Source organism: Tenrec ecaudatus, chromosome 1 (genome assembly GCF_050624435.1).
Source record: "Tenrec ecaudatus isolate mTenEca1 chromosome 1, mTenEca1.hap1, whole genome shotgun sequence".
NCBI classification, from domain to species: domain Eukaryota; kingdom Metazoa; phylum Chordata; class Mammalia; order Afrosoricida; family Tenrecidae; genus Tenrec; species Tenrec ecaudatus.
This window is the reverse complement of record NC_134530.1, coordinates 200821744-200844565: the sequence shown is the minus strand read 5'-3', so window position 1 is coordinate 200844565 and position 22822 is coordinate 200821744. Positions and strand designations below refer to the sequence as shown.

At 38.7% G+C, this 22822-nt stretch overlaps 1 protein-coding gene across 2 annotated transcripts in view; it reads right to left on the bottom strand.

Annotated features, from left to right (window-relative positions):
- The window catches only part of HMCN1 (hemicentin 1), a 544205-nt gene that overhangs the window by 64967 nt on the left and 456416 nt on the right, over positions 1–22822 (bottom strand). For both annotated transcript variants that reach the window (XM_075528409.1, XM_075528416.1), the window contains exons 74-82: positions 21406–21533; positions 20956–21112; positions 17835–17956; positions 17297–17461; positions 14788–14895; positions 14215–14352; positions 13887–14021; positions 9292–9561; positions 191–381 (exon numbers count right to left, since the gene is read on the bottom strand). In XM_075528409.1, the coding sequence (XP_075384524.1) occupies positions 191–381; positions 9292–9561; positions 13887–14021; positions 14215–14352; positions 14788–14895; positions 17297–17461; positions 17835–17956; positions 20956–21112; positions 21406–21533 (1414 nt within the window). The remainder of the gene's footprint in view (positions 1–190; positions 382–9291; positions 9562–13886; positions 14022–14214; positions 14353–14787; positions 14896–17296; positions 17462–17834; positions 17957–20955; positions 21113–21405; positions 21534–22822) is intronic.

Genomic DNA, 22822 nt, shown 5'->3' with positions numbered 1-22822 from the left:
TTCCTACTATCTGTTAGGCACTATTCTCAGTCCTAGACCATAAAATGAAATATCTGTAGCATTATTTTGTGGCCTAGGTTTATCCTTTTTCTTTCATGGACAAAATAAATTCCCAAGCTAAATTAGTCAACATCAAAAGGTGAATTAAAAATCTGGTTTATTGTACCTCTGCATGTTTTTTTAAACTTACCACAACATTTTCCAATATGAGTTCTCCATATGGTTCTGAAGTATATTTTCCTAATAAGTCAGCTAAGAGAACATTGCCTTTTTTCCAGTTAATCGTTGGTGTGGGGATTCCATCAGCCATACAGGGAAAAATGGCCTGTGAATTTTCATTGACTGTGTAGTGTACTTCTGTACTTCGGATTCTGGGTGGCACTATAAAGAGTTTTAAAAAGACAAGACATTCAGAATATTGAATTCAATACTATCTTTATTCACACTGAAAAGTAAAAGATACAATACTCTCTGGGGGATAGGATCCCTAGACAGATTTTAATAAAAACAATAGCCTAAGATATTTTTCTCAATGATGAAGCAATTCTTGATAATAACAAGAATTCTAATGTAGTTGATGTTATAGAATATATGTAAATTCCATTACTGAGCAAATAAATTAGAAAAAATCTCCATGTATTTATTTGCTATTGTCATTTTTTAAACTTTATGTTATATGTCTTAGTGCTGCAGGCAGTTTTGCCTCAGAGAATGAATGTTACAGAATTTTTTGCCTTGTGTCTCACCCTCACCGTTTCCTTAAGCAGCTCCCAGTTACTTAAGTTTTCACCTATATTAGTGAATATCCCATGTATTTTACTCTAAAAAACTTTCCTATATATGGACATTTTCCTTTTCTCAAGTATACTACAGATTCTATAACACTGATTAAATCAATGATACTATGATTTACCAAATGTCTTATGAAGTATACTTAAGTTATTTCTCACTAAACTGATAATATTGCTTCTTTTTTAAAAATCAATTCTGTTGGGGGCTTGTACAATTCTTATCACAATCCATTCATCCATCCATTGTGTCAAACACATTTGTACATCTGTTCAATCATCATGTTAAAAACATTTCCTTTCTACTTGAACCCTTGGTATCAACTCCTCATTTTTTTCACTCCCTCCTGAACCCTCACTCCCTCATGAACCCTTGATAGTTTATAAATTATTATTTTTTTATGTCTTACACAGTGCCACGTCTCCCGTCATCCATTTTTCTGTTGTTCATCCCCCTGAGAAGGAGTTATAGGTAGATCATTGTGATTGATTCTCCCTATCTCCCCCCACCTTCCCATTAACCTGCTGGTATGGCTACTCTCAATATTAGTCCTGAGGGGTTTATCTGCCTTGGATTCCCTGTGTTTCCAGCTCTTATCTGTACCCATGTACATGCTCTGGACTAGCCAGATTTGTAAGGTATAATTGGGGTCATAATAGTGGCGGGGAGGAAGCATTAAAGAACTGGAGGAAAGTTCTGTTTCTTCAGTGCTATACTGCACCGTGCTGGCTCATCTCTCTGCAATCCTTCTGTAAGGGGATGTCCAGTTGTCTACAGATGGGCTTTGGGTCTTCATTCCGCACTCCCCCTCATTCACAATGACATGATTTTTTTGCTCCGAGTCTTTGATGCCTGATACCTGATCCTATCAGCACCTCGTGATCACACAGGCGGGAGTGCTTCTTCCATGTGGGCTTTGTTGCTTCTGAGTTAGATGGTCGCTTGTTTATCTTCAAGCTTTTAAGATGCCAGATGCTATATCTTTTGATAGCTGGGCACCATCTGCTTTCTTCACCACATTTGATTATGCAACCACTTTGCCTTCAGTGGTCATGTCAGGATGGTGAGTATCACAGAATGCCAGGTTAATAGAGCAAAGTGTTCTTGCATTGAGGGAGTACTTGAATGTCCAATATCCATCTGCTACCTTAATACTAAACCTATAAATATATGTACACAGGTCTATTTCCCCATTATATATGTATATGTATCTATATACACACACATATGTACATGCCTGTATTTAGACTGCTATAAATGCCTTTACCTCATAGTTCTTTCCTCTATTTGCTTTTTATGCTCTTCTTGTCCCACTATCATGCTCAGTCTTCAATTGGGTTTCAGTAATTTCTCTAGGTTACAACCTTGATCAAGCCCTTCCAGGCATCTTACACCCTCCTCACCATCAATTTTAGATCACTTGTTGTTCCCTTGTCCCTGGGTTTGTTAACACCCACTTCCTTTTCCCCACCTCCTCCTCTCCCATATTCCCCCAGAACTGTCAGTTCCGTTGTTTTCTCCTCCAGATTGTTTATCTCACCTATCTTATCTAGATAGACATGCAGAGATAATAATATCCACTACAACAAGACAGACCAAAACAAAGCAACAAAGGAAAACAAAACAACTACAACAACAATTGACCAAAAAATGAGAGAAAAGCATATAAATAGCTCAAGGTCTGTTTACTGACCATTAGGAGTGTTTTGTGTTGGAGTGTGGGTGCCACACTCTGGCCCCAAAGTCTATTTCTGGTATTCCCTGGGGACGTCCTTGCTCTGCTTCCCTTGCTGTTCTGTTGTGCACCCTTAGTGTTTCACTTTGGTGTGGTGGGGTCAGATCTGGCACAATTCTCGAACTGTGTCTCCAGTGCTGTCTCCTGGAGCACTATAGGTCAGTGAGGGACATCATGTCTTTTAGTGGACCAGGCCCTATGGTCCTCTCTGTGCATTGGCTGCTCGGAACAGGAATATCGTCCTCAGGCCTTGGTGGACCAGGATGTGCTCCATTCTCTCTCCACCCCCCTTCATTTGATCCTGTGTGCTCTGATCAGAAATGTCCTTCGCCCTGAGCTGTGACTTCAGTGCTGTTCTCTGATGTGCATTCTTCTGGGGGGATGGGAGGCTGTCCACATAGTTGGGATTGGGGCCAGCCCCTCAGACCTCTCTATTGGTTCCCTGCTTCATTTTGTTATGTTGAATAATGCTGCATGTAAAGTGAACCAGAGATGTGTGTGTGTGTGTGTGTGTTTATAATTTAGATACACAAATGGATTTTGAGCTCTCACTTAATTGTAAGCTCTGATCCAAGACCAATTAGTTCTTAGAATGCGACCCTGCTCAATACTGGCTCTTATGAAGTGATTACTGAAGATATGGGTGTCATAGCAAAGTGTTGTGAAGAAATCAGATGGTTCCTAGCTATCAGAAAGACTCGTATATCTGGGGTCTTAAAGGCTTGTCTTAACACAATAGTCATCTAAGTGAGGTGTCAGCTAATCACACATGGAAGGAGTGCAAAAGGCCATGTGATCCAAGGACTGCAAATAATAAAATCAGAGGAGGGAATTGTTTTAGAGTTTAAATTCTGAGCAACCAGTTTGCAGAAGGCTGTGGGTGATCGTGAAATCCCAGATCCATTTGTAGCGCCCTCATGAAAATGAAGTCTCCACTCACATCCCTAAGGCCATGGTCACGGGATTGGCAGTCTTGCCCTTAAAGAAAGTGCACTGGAAAGTGGATGACTGCAGATATCATTTGGTTAAAATTTAACATATTACTTGTTTTCCCTTCTGGGCCATTTTAAGTTTGTTCTGGTTTCTAGTAGCTACGACTTTCACTTGGATAATGTTTTTCTGCATTTCATTTTGTTGATATTGTTGGGCTCTTTGGTATGATTTTGTATATGAAATCTGGGACAGGTCAAGCAATATAGATAGTAATCACATGCACAGGTCTTTCGGGTGATGGCAGGAGAGGCTGGGAGATAACGGGGAGCTAACTATTATGGGTGTAAGAATAGGACAATGTTTGATTGTGGCGATGATTGCACAACTCTTCTTAATATAGTTCAACCACTGAATTTTATGATACACAAATTAAATGTCAAGAAAACTCTTAAAAGAGAGGAAACGGAAAGAAAAAAAGTCCCTATAAAGCAAACCCACAGTCATTGGGTTGATTCTGACCCAAAGCCACCCTAAAGGACACAGGAAAACCACCCATTTGGGTTCCCAAGAATAAATGTTGATGGGAGCAGCAAGCCTCTTCTTTCTATCCAAGCAGAGGCAGGTGGAATCTAAGCACGGACATTGTGGATGGCATAGTACATTGCCACTGCTCCTTTAATGATTTAGAACTGGGTTGGAAAGATCTAGAGTTTATTTCTCTTCCTGGATTCGTAATTGAGATAGCAATGCTTGTGGAAAGATACAAAACAATACTATAAAACAAACAGCCAACCAAACCAAAGATACTTCTGTGGTCATATAATTGCTGGGCTTGCATTTGAGTTTTGCTAAAGGAAACACCAGCAAACTCACCGGAAAACACTTACTTGATATCAAATATCGCAAAAGTACTATAGAGACTACAGTATCTCATGTGTGTTAGAACACATGCACTTAAAACTGGAGAAAGGTTTTTATATTTTATGAAAATATCTATTTTATACTGCTTCAGAGGATATATTTGAAGTGATTTCATAACTACATATGCATTATGTATACCATGCAAAACACTTTGTTTATCATTTTTAAATTACAGCACAATGGACCATGAAATAAGTTAGTGGACTTAGAGCTAAGATACTTCCAAAGGAAAGGCAAAAAAACTCTAAGAATTCTTGAAAAAAATCACAATATACTCTTCATTCAAAACAATGGACTTTGTAATAATTTAAACATATCAGTAACAAATAAAACAATGATAATGACCTCTGGAAAAGTAACAAACAATTGTCAAAAAGTAAAAACAAACAAATAAATAAATAACTGTTGGTGGTGGTCAACAAGTGCGTTCCAACTCACACCGTCCTTATGCACAACAGAACACACCACTGCCCAGCCCCGCACTCGCTCCACATTGTTCTGATGTTTAAGCCTACTATTGCTGCTACTTTGTAAATCAATCTCATCGAGGCCTTCCTCTTTTTCACTGCCTTTTGACTTTACCAAACATGATGTCCTTCTCCAGGGACTGGTCTTTCTTGACAACATGTCCAAAGTACGTGCCTCTAAGGAGCATTCTGGTATACTTTTGCCAAGACAGAACTGTTTGTTCTTTTGGCAGTACATGGTATTTTCAAAATTCTTTGCCAACACTACATAGTTGAAATGCACGGAATTATCTTTGATTTTCCTTATTCGATGTCCAACTTTCACATGCATATAAGGCAATTGAAAATGTCAAGGCTTGGGTCAGGCACATCTTAGTTCTCAGTCACTATCTTGCTTTTCAGTACTCTCAAGAAATCTTGTGCAGCCGATTTACCCAATACAATGAGTTGTTTTTAAAATCATTTTATTGGGGCTCATACAACTCTTATCACAATCCATACATCCATCCATTGTATCAAACACATTTGTACATTTGTTGCCATCATTATTTTGAAAACATTTTCTTTCTACTTGAGCCCTTGGTATCAGCTCCTCATTTTCTCCCCTCTATTCAGAACCCTCCCTCACTCATGAACCCTTGATAATGATAAAATATTATTATTTTTTCATGTCTTGCATAGCCTGATGTCTCGCTTTACCCCCTTTTTGGTTGTCCATAACCCTGGGCGGGGGTTATAGGTTGGTCATTGTGATCGGTTCCCCCTTTCTCCCCCTACCTTCCCCTTCCCCTTCCCCTCCTGGTATGACTACTCTTGATATTGGTGCGGAGGGGTTTATCTGTCCTGGATTCCCTGTGCTTCCAGTTCTTATCTGTACCCATGTACATGCTCTGTTCTAACCAGATTTTTTAAGGTAGAATTGCGGCCATGATAGTGGTGGGAGAGGGGTCAGGAAGCATTAAAGAACCAGAGGAAAGCTGTATGTTTCATTGGTGTTATACTGCATCCTGATTGGCCCATCTTCTCCACACAGCCCTTCTGTAAGGGGTTGTCCAATTGCCAACAGATTGGCTTTGGGCTTACACTCTGCAACCCTCCCCCCTTTCACATTATGATCTTTTGCTCTGTGTCTTTGATGCCTGATACCTGATCCCATCAACACCTCATGATTACACCGGCTGGTGTGCTTCTTCCATGTGGACTTTGTTGTTTCTCAACTAGATGGTCACTTGTTTATCTTCAAGCGTTTAACACCCCAGGCACTACACTATGTCTTTTGATAGCTGGGCACCATCAGCTTTCTTCTTCACTACATTTGCTTATGTACCCGTTTGTCTTCAGCGATCATGTCATGGAATACCAGTTTAATAGAACAAAGTGTTCTTGTGTTGAGGGAGTACTTGAGTAAGGTCTTATAACTAAAATCCACAATATTCTGTTAACTTACAAAAAGAAAAAAAACTATTGCCCACTGAGCAGGTGGACAGAGGACCTGAAAAAATGTTTCTCAAGGGCAGAAATCCAAATGGCCAATAAATATATGAGAAAATGTTTCAGATCTCTAGCCATAAGAGAAATGCAAATTAAAACAACTATGATATAACACCTCACATCCTCAAAGATAGCTCAATTAAAAAAATCAGAGAGCAACAAGTGGTGGAGGGGCTGTGGAGAAATAGGAACTCTTGTCCCTTGCTGGTGTACCTGTAGGTATGCACAGCCATTATGGAAATTGATTTGGTGATATCTAAAGCAGATGGATATTGATCTACCATATGACTCAGCAATCCCCCTAATGGGTATATACCCAGAAAAGGCAAGAAACAAACCACAGCCAGACATCTGTGCTCCAATGTTCATCGCGGCACAGTTCACAATTGCAGGGTTTGGAAACAACTCAAATTTCCATCAACAGATGAATGGATTAAAAAACAGTGGGACATACTTACAATGAAATATTATGCATCCCTAAAAAGCAGTAATGAACTCTTGAAGCACATTGCCACATGGGAAGTAAGCCAAGGTCAGAAATACAAGTACAACATGAGTCCACTGAGGTAAGTTCAAAAATGCAAAGGGAGCCTAGGGAAGAAGCTACTGTATACACATTCCTGGGGTGAGGTCTAGGTAACAGGGCAGGAGCCAGACTCAACCCAGGGATACATATGGTAGCCAATTAAAAAGGAGGGGGAAAAATAAAAAGACATTGGTAGTCAGGGGAACAGGGCACTAACCCATGCAAGGGGAGAGTGTTGTTTATATCTGCACAGGGAGAGAGACCAGTCTTCAACCAGGTGCTCCAAGACAAGAACACAACACACTGGCCTGAATCAGGGAACCAACAGAGAGGCCTGAGGGGCCGGCCCCAGTATAATGAGTTGTTTGATCTTTTAACTGCTACCTCTGTGAGCTTTGCTCATAGACTTCATTCAGTGCTTGAATGTTGACGGATCCTTTTTGGCACAGCGGCTGTGTGTTCTTTCCCTCTTCTTCTGAGGCTTCCTGTATCATTCATATTTTTGGTGCTGGAATCTCTCACTATTGCCACTCGAGACAAGAACAGACTACGAGAAGGAATAGACTCTCCATTTAAAAGAATTACCCCCAAAAAGCAGTGTTGGTTTCAGCAAAAATAAAGTTACTGTGGAAATGTTTTTTCATTTATTATTATTTTCTCTAAGTATGCAAACATGAGTACATAAATTATGATTATATGCATAAGTATTATAGAGCATCTAGAAAACATAACAATGTGTGTTACTGAATAGTGCAATATACTCATTTTTCATTAAATTATCATTTATTTCAATTAGCTTCTCTGTCCTGAATTCCTTGCAATGAGTGTTTCTCTTTAGTTAATGGTTAAGAGAGTTTTATATTAGTACATATAAAATATTTTTAAATAAAAAATGTCAAGATTATGACTTATTTTTTAGCTTTAGACACACATTTTGCTATTTAGTATGTATACTTTTAATATTTTCTCAATATTCTTTGATTAATTTGCTATGTAGGAGTATATCTTTTGATATGCCTTGGGTTGGAGTTTTGGTATTAAAATTTCATTATTAGATTTAGCTTTGTTGAGCTATTGTCAGGAATTGTGGCTTATACATTAAACAAATATTAATTTTTTGATCACTTTAGTAGATAGTACATTCTGATAAATTTTCTAGGCATACTTGAGGAATATTGTTTCCATGTAAGGTAGTGATTGGTTTATCAATGTTTATTAATTATATCAAATGAAAACCCAAATCCATTGCCATCTCATTGATTCTGACTTACAGCAACTTTATATAAGGTGTCTGAGGCCATAGTCTGTACTGGGGCAGACAGTGTTGTATTTCTCCTGCGGAGCACCTGGTAGATTGGAATTTGCTGACCTTGTGGTTAGCAGACCAGCATGTAACCTCCTCTACCACCAGGTATGGATTGAAAGTAGGCTTAAATTGTGGAAGACAGTTATAATAATCATAAACACTTTTTCTGGGTCATTTCCCAATCAAAATGCGTGAACTTGAAATGTTCACTGTACAAAGGTTTAGGAAACCAAAAAGTACTCGAAACATTAAATAAACACACAATTTTTGACAATGAAGAAAAGCAGAACAGCAACTGGAAACAGCTGGCTGGGTCCTCACTTTGATTCTAAAAGGCCACTCTAGTTTTATTCTTAGAATACACAGGTGAGAATTAAAATATCTTTTAGGTATTTTGTTAGTTCTCTGAATATATAAAATTGTGTAAATTTTTTGTTACAAAATATGTTCAAGTATTTTACAATTTCAAAACAATAAAATAGACGTCTAATTCCCGTTGGATTCCAACTGTACAGATACTGTATTTTATACGGTGATTGATTTTGAGCCCATGTGACTTACAGCTTGAGAAATAAAACAAAGATTAGAAAACACAAAGATACTCGTTATGTGCTAGAGCCTCCAACAATCACAATCACAATGTGGGGAATATTATTAACAATACATTCATTATCCTGCTTGTCTTATAAAAACCTCTTCACATGTGTGGACACAGATTGAAAGGGCAGATCTGCCTTTCCAAAGGCGCCATTGATAGCCCAGTGGATTAAGGTTTCACTGCTATCGGAAAGGTCAGCAGTTCAAATTCACCAGCCACACTTTGCTGCAGAAAACAAGGCAGTCTATTTTTATAAAGAGTTACAGCCTTGCAAACCTTATGGAGCATGTTTACTTCATACAAGTGGAATTATAAGGTTTCTTTAAGTCAGAATTGACCCGATGACAGTGAATTTTTTCTTTTTGCTTTTGGTGTACCACTACACACACACACACACACACACACACACACACACACACACACACACACACACACACACCAACTTTGGAATACTGGCTTGTATGATTGTTTTCTCTTTGCTACAGTAAAGAAGCAGGGTGAAATCAGTGACGTTAAAGTACTCACCATGGACCGTGAGTTTGGTGTTGGCGCTGCTTGATCCTGCCACATTAGCGGCCGTGCAGGTGTACTGGCCAGAATCTCCAGGCTGAGCAAAGGCTATTTGCAGAGCTCCAGAACTGAGAGTGCGTTGGCGGACTGATTCCATAACTGCACGTCCGTCTTTATGCCACGTAATGTCAGGGGGTGGGAGGCCACGCGCCTCACATGGTAGCATGACGGGCTTATCCACAGCAGTGACATATTCGCTTGGGTGGAGGCTGATGACTGGAGGAACTAAAAGATACAAAGTGGAAACATGAATGTAGCATCCAGATACTCCAGTACTGCTCTGCCTCCGTGAAGGAAGGCTGATAAATAAGTCCCTCTAACCTACCAAAGAAAAAGAACCACTATCATTTGTTTTCATTGAAACCTAATCTGTATTGAGCCCTTTCCAGAAAATTAATTCCCCTTTGGCTAGTAAATAAATGCTTGCTGTAATTATTTTGAAGTAAGAAAATCACATATATTCAAGAGGATTTAAAAATCTATACAATTTTGAGTGGATGGACCAAAGCATTTTCTCTAACATTAATGTATCATCTAATTCACTTCAGCAGCACTTAGCACTTAGCTAATTAAAGCCTCAAAAGAAATCTCATTGCTTTTAAAATATATTCAGCTGCTCAAAGATATTTTTACTCATGAATTTCTTTTAAAATGTAGTATAGTGTGTCATGTACAGATCATATGGATTATTTATAGAAATTACTTACATAGATAAGAGGATTTCCCTCCCTAGTGTTTACAACAGACTAATCAACACTTGGGCACTGACCAAATGTTATTAAGTATTAAGAGATCCATATAATTATTTGTTGCTGTAAGGTACCATTGGGTAGATTCTAAGTCCTAGCAACCCTATGTGCCATAAAACCAAACACCGCCTGGTCCTGTACCATCCTTACATCCTGCTCTGTTGGAGCCCATTGTTGAAACCGCTGAGTCCCTCTGCTCATGGAAGAACTTCCTTTGTGTTTTGTTTTGCTGACTCTTTTTCACTAAGCAAGCTGTCCCTCTCTGGGGACTGATCACTCTCAATGTCCCAAATACCCAAGCTAAAGTCTCACCGTGTTTGCTTCTAAACGGAACGTTTCAGCTGTACTTCTTTCTATCTCAATTGGTTGGTGTCACTGGCAGTCCACAGTACCATAAAGCAAAGGCACCCAAAGGGTCTTCCTTATCTAGCTTTCGCATAGCATATGAGGCAACTGCAAATCTTAACTACGTTGAAGTAATTTATGGCAACCTATATGATTTGGCTTAATTTTTTGCTCTGCCATTGCATACTATATCTACAGGGAAGTTCTACTCAACAAATCTCATGCCTCAAAAGCTTGAAATTCTTTGGGTATGTTGAAACGTTGCTAGCTGTCTGATGTACTTCTGCGTCCTATAATTACTCATATCAGTAGTTTAAATAAATTAGCAGAGAAAAAAATCCTCAAATATGAAATGGTTCTTTTCTATAATCCGTGTATTGCTGACATCAATGAAAACTTCTCAGTCCTTATCCCACCTGACCTGTCAATCATGTTTAATCAATTATTTCAAGAAGACGATCCCTGATCATGTCAGGAAGGTGAGCATCATGGAATGACAGGTTATTTGAACAAAGTGCTCTTGCGTAGAGGGAGTACTTGAGTAGAGACCCATTGTCCATCTGCTACCTCAATACTTAACATATAAATATATGTACATAGATCTATTTCCCTATCATTATATATGTTTACAAATATGCATGCCTGTATTTAGAACTCTATAATGGTTCGTTGCCTCCTAGCTCTTTCCTCTACTTCCTTTTACTTTCCTCTTGTCCCAGTATCATGTTTGTCCTTCATTCGGGTTTCAGGAGTTTCTCTAGGTTACATTGAGTTCCTCAGGGCTACGAGGAATACCAAAAGTAGACTTTGGGGTCAGGGCATAGCATCCCATCAGACTAGACTAGAAAACACTCCTAAAAGTCAACAAACAGACCTGGAAATATTTATAGGCTTTTCTTTTTGTTGTTGTTTTTCTTTGTTCTTTTGTTTTGCTCTGTCTTAATTTTGAGCTTATTGTCTCTGCATGTCTATCTACATAAGATAGGTGGGATAAACAATCCGGAGGAGAAAACAAGACTGAAGGTTCTGGGGGGCGACATGGGAGATGGGGAGGCAGGGGAAAGGAAGTGGTGTTAACAAGTCCAGGGACAAGGGAACAACAAGTAACCTAAAATCAATGGTGAGGTGGGTGTATGATGCCTGGTAGGGCTGGATCAATGACCTCAAATACTCTTCTCACCACATTTTCGCCCTTAGATGATGACATCTAGTCTAGTGCATTTACAGACACTGATAAATCCCAAATTCACACCTTCAGACAAATAGACATTCACCTATTTCATTTGACTTCTCAACTAGGATATCTAATAGTTTCCCACATTTAATATGATTAAGCAGAAATTTTCCAAAATAATTTTCTCCTCTAGCATATTCCCTTGTCATTATCATTGACTCACTATTTTAAGCCCAAGGCCCAGGAAACATCGTTAATTCTCTTTTTCTAAGCCTACAGCTCTGATTCATCAGAATGCAGGCATTGATACCTCCAGAAATATCTTGACTCCATCATCTTTTCCTATCACTCCTACAACACTCAGGAGTAGGCCATCACCTCCATCCTGTCTAGATGACTTTAACAGTTTCTCCAACTCTGTCTTTCCCTATATTTATTCTTATTAGTTATTAATAGCAACAAAAAACTCTTCTTCAAACCGAAGCAAAAGTAGGGTTTAAATCTTTGGACAATTTTCACTGCATACTCCTTGATGGCTATCCATGCTATGACTACAAGTACTTTTCTATTTTTTATTAAAAGATCATTTTTTGGGGGTATTACAGCTCTTATAACAATCCACACATTAATTGTATCAAGCATATTTGTACATATGTTGCCACCACTATTTTCTAAACACTGACTTTCTATTTGATCTTGTTATGAGCTCCTCTTTCTACACTCCCTCCCACCTCCCACCCTTGTGACCCCTTGATAAATGATAAACTATTATTTTCATATCTTACACTGACCTCTGTCTCCCTTCCCCCATGGCTTCTGTTGTTCATCCCCCTAGGGTGTGTGTGTGTGTGGTTATGTGTCCATCCTTGTGACCAGTTCCCCCTTCATTCCCTTCTCTCCTCACCTTCCTCTTGAGTTCTGGGACAACAGCAATCTAGCTGAGAGGAATTACTAAGAGGCAGATGCCAGGCAAACATGATGATGGGGTAGGAGGAAGATAAAAGGAAACTGAGGGAAGATCTAGGAAGCAAAGCTATGGATAGAGGTATGTAGATATGTGGTCATCAGTCAAACTTGTAACCATAATGAGCCTTTATTTTTCACTTCCACTATATATATATTTATATATAATACATACATATAAAAGAACAGAATTCATCATGATTTCATGTATTTGGTGTTCCACTAGAAGCACCATCAGGAAAATATGATGTCTCTAATATTAAATCTATCCCCAGTTATCCAAATAAATGCTTAAGGAGTTAAAAAAATCAAAAGAAATTAGATTTATAACATTCAGGAAGTGAATTTTACTGTATTCATTAGTTTATCACATACACTATGTTCTTTTCAATGGTCTCACAGACACAAGAATGCTAGATGAGGAATAAGGAATAATCTGGAGGACTTGAGGTCTTTGGATAATGGTGCTGGCAAAGAACGTTTAGTATGCCATGAATTAGCTGGAAACAAAGAAACCTCTTGGACAAAGCACAGCCAGAATGCTCTTTAGAAACACGGATGGCAAGACTTTGCTTCAGTTATTTTGGACTTGGTCCAGTGTCTGGAGAAGGGCATCAGGCTTGGTAAAAGAGAGTCAGCAATAAAAGAAAGACCCTATTGAGATGGATTGACCCAGAGGCTGCTGCAGCAATGGTTTCAGACACAGCCAGGATTAAGAGTATGACTCAGGACCAGACACGCTTTGTTCTGTTCCATGCAGGGCCAGCGTGCATCCGACAGACGTGCCACCGCTCATGGCCATAGAGACATCACAGGGCGATCTCCCGTATGGAGGCTATTTTCAGGTAGCGTCTTCAATCACACCCACCACACATGCAAGACAGGGAAATTCACGTTCAAAAGTCCCATCAGGGGACAACAAAACATAAATGTCGCTTCGTCTTTAAACATTCCCCTCATCGATTGGGTGAAACTGCCATCTGGATTGCCTCTTCAAATGAACAGTACAACCCACTGTTTCAGAATGTTTCCCAGATCATGCGACAGACTGATGGCACAACCAAACACTTTAAATACGCACTGTAGTGAAATGGAATGCCAAGTGGAGTTTTATAGAAGTGAAAGAGGATTCTGAGTTTCTTATACAAACAGTGACAAAAACCGTTCATTCAATTTCCTTCTCCATCCTGATACCGTCAATGAAAAAAGCTAAGAATGGTGGGGAAAGGTGTCTGAGTCATTTTTGATCTATGGACATTTTAGACATATTGTTACACATGGCTTTTAAATGAAGACACAGAGATGAATGACTTAAGTACCTTGAACATTTAACTTAATTTTGCCCAGTGCTGTACCACCTGGGTTCTGGGCCACACACATGTAGGTGCCAGCGTCCTCTGTGACAGCTCTGGAGATCTGCAAGCCGCCACTGGGAAGAACTGCATGCTTTCCCCCTAGATCGTCATTATTAAAGCAGAGAGTGAAACACATTAACTTTCATTTTAAAAATAGTCACACTAACTTCTGAATTCTACAACACTGAATTAATTTGTCATTAAATTATATATATATATCATGGTGTATAAATATATATATATATATATATATATATATATATATATTTTATATATATACCATGGTCGGTACCTGAAGTAATAACATTAATGCCTTCTTTTTGCCAAGTAATGAAAGGACTGGGCGTTCCAGTTGCTTCACACGGTAGTACAATGGGATTGTTTAGAATGACATCTAGCTCACTTGGCTGAGGCTGGATGATGGGAGGATCTGCATAGGAAACAAATGATCACAACAGTTAATAACATGGATTTTTATTGTGGCCCAATCCACAATGATACAGTATTAGTGAATTAATTGTCCAAGAGAAGAGCCAATTGATCACATAATGTTCTTGAAAGTATCGATCACTACACTCCGTCTTTAATGTAATATAATCAGACTAGAAGGAGCTGTAGGTTAGCCAAGCCCTTGGAGGAAAAGAATTGTGAGGTTCTTTTATGTGATTTATTATTTTTGTGCCTTTTGAATCCATTGAAACTTATCTTCCAATCTTTACTATACCGGGAAGTAAAATATTATAGCTCTAATGAGTGCTTTTTTTTTTTTGAGAATTAACAATGATTTAAAGGACAGAAACAGCAACACTCTAAAATAGCAAGTTTCTTTTTCTTTTTTTTTAAATCAGTAAATACTTTTTCATACCCTGGACACGAAGGGTCACATGTCGATGAGTGGAGCCAGCTGCGTTTCTAGCGATGCAGGTGTACCTTCCAGCATGGTCCAGCTGGGTGGCAAATATTTCAATTGCTCCTATGGGAATAAAGTTATTGTACATACATTATAAATGTGCATCCTTGTTCTTCTAGTTTGAAAAACTATGTTTCATTTTTGTGTTTAGCAAAAATTGTGCTTGACTTATATTCATGTCTTTATCGAGTGAAGTTCCTAGCACAGTACTTAAAATATTTTTAGTAGCTCTTTTGAGACATATTTTACATACCGCAAAATTCAGCCCATTTAAATGTACAATTCCATGACTTTTAGTGTGTTCGCAGTGATGTACAGCCATCGATGAATTTAGAATATGTCTATGATCCCAAATGGATATCTGTTACCCATTTATAATCACTCCCCACTCTTAATCCCAAACCTGGACAACTCTTGACCCTCTTCCCATCTTTATAGGTTTATCTTTATGGATATTTCATATGGTGTTTTGTTTATGACTTCTTTCACTATGAGCATGTATGTTAATATTTTGTCCTTTTTCTTTTCAAATAGTTGTAATTCATCCATTTACTAGTTGTCAAACATTTTGATTATTTCTACCCCTTCATGATTGTAGTCAATGTTGCAATGAGCCCTCACAGACATGACTGTGCACACAAATTTTCACTACTTTGGGGTAGCTACCTAAGAGTAGAGTTGCTATTCAAATATCTCTGTTTAACATCTTGAGAACGTTCCGAAACATTGTCCTAGCTCAGTAAATTTTTTTCCACTATTATAAATGTAAAATATTAGATAACAAGATGGTCAATCAGTGAGTTTATCTTTAGTGTTCATAAATGCAGGATATGTTTTCAGAAATACCAATGTGAATCACCTATGCTTTCACTTAGGTGTCATCTTTAGCTTTTCTCTCCGATATTAAACCTTCAGTTGTATGAATGACTGTTACTAACACCCTAAACCCTTATCCATCACCGATTACCTAGCTTTACTACCTGAATTATGCAAACCAATAATGCAAACATCCTCTTGTACGTAGTTTGGTAGTCTCGGAAACAGTAGAATAAGTGGCTTGTTTAGTGCACTATTTTAAATAACTGTTTGGTGAGTGAATGAACATTATATCCGACTAAAGGAAGCAATGGAGCAAACTCACAGGTCCCAGTGAGTTTGTTAAACTTCAGGTTCAGCAAATACGCACATAAGCAAAATGCTACTTGTCCTACTAAATCTTCAGATGTCATGCTAGTTCCTGTGGGGCTGGAGCTGACACACGGCAGCTTTATGCAAAACCCAACCAAGTGTTGACTTCCTGCTTTTCGTGCATTGTTGCAGTTGTGTCCCAAGCATTCCATCCTTTTTAGCAATGAAAATAGATGAGACTTTGTCTTATCCTCCTTGCTTCTAATGGACACTCCAATTGTCTTTCTTCTAGGACTTGTTCTTCTGGTGGCCCAATCTGTACCCCACATTTTTGTCTAATAGCACCCACTCAATGCATCAATCCTTAGTGCTGCCTTCTTACTATTTCGCAGGCATCGGAAGCTGTTGAAAACACTTTGGTTTGAGTCAGAGTAACGTTAGTCACTATAGTAACATTTGCCTTTTAAAAAGCTTTAAAGAGATCTTTTGAAGATTTTTCCAGTGCAATGGATGGATTGATTACTTGACATTGATTCCATGGGCACTGATTATCAAAGCAGAAAGAACTCAACGATCCCATCATTTTTATCTATTTATTTCCATAGAGAATAATCATTGATTCAGTTGTGAAGGTTTTGTTTTTTCCACGTTCATATTGAAGAGTATATAGTCTCTGACCTTAATCAGTAACTCACTGCTGTTGAGTCAAAGCTGATTCATAGCGATCCGCTGTGGGTTTCCAAGATAGTAACTTGGAGTACAAAGCCCACTCTTTCTCCCTGGAGGTTTCAAACTGCCAACCATCTGGATTGCAATCAATCCAATGTGCAATGACTTCTGCAGTCACCAAGGCACCTCTTAAGTCAGTAAGCACTTCAAATTATCCTCACTGTTGGCATATGCGTATCATAAGTTGTTCACGGATTTTTCTCTACTTTTAAGGTGACATTCTTCTTGGCATAGCCCACTTTCACAAACGGTTCAGCACACAAATCACATAAGATGACGACACAATTCTGTAATCCTTTCCTAATTTTTAACATCACGGCATCTCGTTGTTTTCTTCGGACGATCGCTCTTGATCCATATACATGTTCCTCTTAAATACAATGAGTGGTTCTGAAATTCTCACTCTTCACAATGCTATCAGTTTTAGACATGATTAGATGTTATCTGAGACCAGTCTTAAATATTATTTAGCATTATGTTTCCAGGTCTCTTCTCTTCCTTTCTCTAGTATCTCTTCCCATTTTGATTGCATTTTTCCAAATGCCCAAGGCCACCCATATATAATTAGTTCAACCAATATACGAGTAAGGACTGAGCTTTGTCTTACCTGAGGAGAGGAGTCTATAGCTGGCCCCCCTGGGAAGCAGTCTGATACCGTTTTTGTTCCAGTGGATCCAGGGAACGGGGACCCCAGACGCAGTGCACGTAATTAGTGCTGGGGCGTGTTTGGTTACTAGCAAGTCTGTAGGTTCATCAGCGATGGAAGGTGGAACTAAAATATAACAATATAAAAATAAAATAAAGAGCTCAAACATCTTCTCATAAAGCATTCTCTCCTCTGAATGTAAATATTGAAAACTAGAGGCCATGGGGTCTCTCCTGACTCATGTAACTCCACGTGGGCCAGAGCAGAACTGTGTACCACAGGGTTTTCCATGACTGCTGCCTTGGAAGAATATCAACAGGCGTTTCTGCAGAGCTGCTTCTGGGTAGAGTCCAACCTGCAGCCCTTTGAATACCAGTTATTTGCCTTAACAGAGAGTCTACGTGACTGTTAGATAATGGAAAAGGAAGGTCTCTTTGAAAAGTCTTGGGATGATGAAGTGCTATTATAACTTTGAATTCACATGCGAAGCCAGGTCTACCTTGTACATTGAGGTCCACGGTTCTCTTATCCGCTCCAGCTTCGTTGGTCACAGTGCATTCATAGCTTGCAGTATCATCCACAGAAGGGGAAAGAATGACTAGTGAGCCTGAAGACAGAAGTCTAGGAAAGAGATTTCAAAGTCATGAGCTTCTTCAGATCAGGCTTTATTTGTTCTGTTGCTTTAACATGGCACGTTGAAGTCTACATCATTCCCCTGATACTAACAAGAGTTCAAGTTTATCTGGTAATGGGTTAATAGAACCTCAAACTTCCTTTTTGGGGGGGCGGGTATAGCAGGGGAAGTTGGGGTGGGATGAGGAGTTAATAACAATGAGCATAAGACAGAAGACAGTTTTCTAAATTTGAATGTGGTGATGATTGGTTGAATTATTGAATTTGATTGAATTTGAGTTGTATAATATGCGAATTATATGTCAATAAAACTGTTAAACAAAGACTTGGATAGAAGGACTGTCTGTGTAAAGAGGGACTCTTTTATTTTCTGAATGCTTATAACATTGATGTCAGCTATTGTTTATTAAGCATTGAGTAAATTCCTAGTACCATAATAAATACTTTATATAAATTATATCCAAATATCACAATGAATTTGCTGGCTGGAATTATGATAATTTCCATTGACAGATGGGGAACTGAAACTCAGCTTGGTTAAATTTCCTACTGCCACAGAGCTAGTGAGTAGCAATGCTGGTTTCTAACTAGAGGTTTATCTTCTTAGCCTTTTTTTCAGGGCTTCACATGGACTTTGGAGGCTCATGCATCAATAAATATGTCTGGAGCTCAAATATCAATGAGCATTTTCTTAATCTCTAACCAATTGAGAACTTAAGCTATCTGGATCACTATAAATGGTTAGGATATTTAGTAAGCACACAAACATAATTCAAAATATCTCTAAATTAAAAAAATCTGTTTATTTCAAACTGTGAACTGATTGAATATAAATGATTTTATTTAGTGCATATATTTAATATCATTTTGTGTGCAAAGGCATCTGTACATTTCTCATCTAGTTATACCCACAAACCAATGAACCTCCAATGCAAATGATGAGGAAGTGAGACATCACTAGCTTCATGCTTCCTGAGATGTCAGAACCGACTGATGTCAAAGCAGATCTATGAGAGTATTTGCGTTCAATGCTATGGCAAATCTTTTGACAGAATGTCTACTAGCTCCATTGATATACAATTATGACTTTCATGTATAACATCAGAAAAGAGCCCTGGAAGCGCTGTGGTTAAGTGCGCAGCTGTTAACCAAGAGGTAGGTGGTTTGAACCCACCAGTTGCTTTATGGAAGAAAGACACCACAGTGCACTTCTGGAAAGATGTATAACCTTGGAAATTCTATGGGAAAGTTCTGTATTCTGTAGGGTCACTATGAATCGGAATTGACTGAACCAAAGGCAACGGCTAGTGACTTAACAACTGTGAGCTTTTAACAAATCTACATGATCATATTACAAGGTATGGTTTATCATATTATAAGGTATGGTAACCAGAAGGAATTCAAGAAACATGAAAAATGATGCTTTCTCCCCCAAATACCAAAAGAACAACAGCAACAAAAGACAAAGCAAACTGACTGACATCAAGCCAATGCTGACTCACAGCTGCCCCTTGTGAGTTTCCGAAACTAGAGCTGTTTACCAGCACAGAAAGTCCAGTCTTCTCCCGCAGAGCTGCTGGTTGTTTTGAACCACCAACCATGTGGGTCGCAGCCTACCACACCACCAGGGAGCCAGTGCTGCCTATACCTACCTTACATAGGAAGGTATGAAAAGTGATTTTTTAATTTACAACTGAAACGTGTACTTTTAAAATAAAAAGTGATTTTTACATGAAACGATTTTCTTTATTCTTTGTCTTTATAAAGTTTCATAAATTAGTAAAAATTAGGATAAAAATCAAATCCTCTGAACTCATCAGAGGGCTTGAGTGTGGAAAAGGTGAAGTTATAATTCATATAAAGTATTTTAGGAGAAAAATTGTATTCTACATTGAGAGAAAAAAGGATATAGCTACATGCTAGTTAATTCTTCATAATTTTTTATATTACTGCCTTCATTAGTAGTTAAAATGTTGATTCTTATTTAAAACATTTCTAACCAGTTCCAGACACTTCATTGTGCTGATGTAGAAGTTGTGCACTGATCAAGAGGCAGTGTGAGAACAGAACAAATGAATACTGTGTGGTTTAGTGTCAGGAAAGGTGCACAACAGGGCCAGATCTTCTCACCATATTTGTTCAATCTATATGCTGAGCAAAAATCACAGATGAAGAAGAAGAATGTGGCATCAAGATTGAAGGAAGGCTTATTAGCAACCAGAGAAATGCAGATGATACAGCTTTGCTGAAAGTGAGACCTTGAAGTACTTGCTGATGAAGATCAAGGATTATAGACTCAGTATGGATTACCACTCAATGTAAATAAGACCAAAATCATCACAACTGGACCAATCATCAACAGAATGATAAATGGAGAAAAGAGTGAGTTGTCAAGGATTTTTTTCTTGTTTGGATCCACAATCAATGTTCGTGGAAGTAGCGGTCAAGAGATCAAACTATATATCGACTGCACAAGACCTCTACAGAGTACTGACAAGGGTGCTGCGTTGCGCTCTAAGGTGTGTCTGACCCAAACCATGGTATTCTCATTGCCTTATGTGCACGTGTAAGCAGGACACCGAATAAGGAAGACCAATGAAGAATTGATGTTGGCAAAGAATATTGAAACTACCATGGACTGTCTCTCCTTAGAGGCAAGGACTGTGAGACGTTGTCTGACATATTTGGGACATATTGTCAGGAGAGACTAGTTCGTGGAGAAGGCCATATTATGCTTGCTAAGGTGGAGGGGAGAAGAAGAGCAGGCCCTCAATGAGATGGACTGACAGTGTCTGTAACAATGGGCTCGGGCAGAGGACCAAATCCGAGGACGGTGCAGGACAGGGAGTGTTTCATTGTGATGGGCACAGGGTCACTGTGGCTCAGAATGGACTCGATGGCGCCGTAGAGCAACAACAACTACAACAACAACAGAAAACGATTTTCTAAATAGTGAGGTGGGACTTTTAAATGAAACCATTTCTTACCTGTATGAATTCTGATTTTGATCTACATTGAGAAGATGACCATTTTTCCTCCAACTGATGGACGGTTTTGGTATTCCAGTAGCCTCACAAGCCAGAGTTGTTTGAACATTTACTGTTACGGTTATGTTGGTAGGACCCAGAGCAATAGATGGAGGAACTAAAACAATTTGATATAAGAGGGAAATACATTCAGCAAATAGTGTGCCATTTGAAGTCTTTCTGCAAAATGGAAATTAATCACTGGCAGCATGCTCCATATTTATGAAGACAGTTAAATAGTGCGTTCACACAGTGCTGTGGTGGTACTACCCATGCTGAGGAAAACATTGGCCTGGATGCTCATAACGTAATGCATTTAAATGGCCCTGGTTGACAAAGTTCTTAGTTTAGGTTATATGACCCTAAGCATTTGATACAAAGACTAGTTGTTGTTTGTAAACATATATTTACCATGGACCTGTAAATCTGTTCGCCTGCGGTCTGTTCCAGCAGCATTGGTTGCCATGCACAAATACCGCCCTGCATCGGTGACTTGTGCTGATTGGATAAGAAGGAATCCATTTTCCAAGATGGTATATCTACAAGAAAAATCAGAAGTAATGCTCTCTGAATCAACCACATCTGATTCTTCTTTGATAGCTAGCATTTTAAAAGACGTAGAGTCAAATCCATTTTTAGCCATTTTCTGTTTTATTTAACACATATTTATAAAACCTTGGGTGAAAGAAAAGGATAGGATAGCAAGGTATACAGAATGAGCTTGTTTGCACTTACAAGTGTGCACTGATCTAAGAACAATTAGTTATTTGGATGTAGCCCAACTCAATACTTGCCCTCAACATGATGAGATCACTGAATATAAGGGTGCTATAGCAAAGTGTGGTGAAGAAATCAGATGGTGCCCAGCTATCAGAAAGCATAGCATCTGGTGTTTTAAAGGCTCATCTTAAGCCAAGCAGTCATCTAAAGTGAGGTGTCAGCCACATTCAAATGGAAAGAATACATCAGCCTATGGGATCCAAGGATTATCAATAATAAAACCCGATATCAGAGGATAGAAATGTATTAGAGTTTCAATTACGAGCATCCAGTTTGCATACAAAAGGCTATGGATGATACTGAAACCCTAAAATTCATTTGCAGTGTCTCCAGATGGATGAAGGCTCTGGTCAATCCCCTGCGATCACTGAGCAGGGACATGAATAGCCTCGCTCTCAGACAGTTCTTTGGAAAATGGATTAATGTAGATATGGTTAGATTAAAATTTAACACATTATCAATTGTTTTCCCCTTTGACCCATTTTAAATTTGCTCTAGCTGTTTTTCTTTTTCTTTTATGCTTTCTTTTGGAGTGAGGATTTTCTGGGCTTTGTTGTTGTAATTTAAGGGCTTTTTTTTTTCAGTATGATTTTCTTTATATGACATCCAGCACAGGTTAATCTATAGAGACCATAACCAGACCAATGGTTTCCTAAATTAGGCAAGAGCCCTGGTAGAGTAGCAGGTTACCACTGGGCTGCTAACCGTGAACCTAACAGTTTAAAATCATTAGCTGCTCCATGGGAGAAAAACGAGGCTTTCTATTCCTGTAAAGAGCTACAGTTTGGAAACCCACAAGGGCAATTCTACCTGTCCTACAGGGTCACGGTAAGTTGGAATTGACTAGATGGCTGCCAGGTTGGTGAATGAGTTATGGCAGATGAGGCTGTGGGGAAATGGGGAGCCGGTGATGAGTACAAGAATAAAAACAGTTCTAAAAACTGATTGTACAACTGATTCTACATGACTGTACAACTTTATAAATGTATTTAACCCACTGAATTGTATGGCATATCGATTATATGTCAATAAAATCACTGAAATGAAA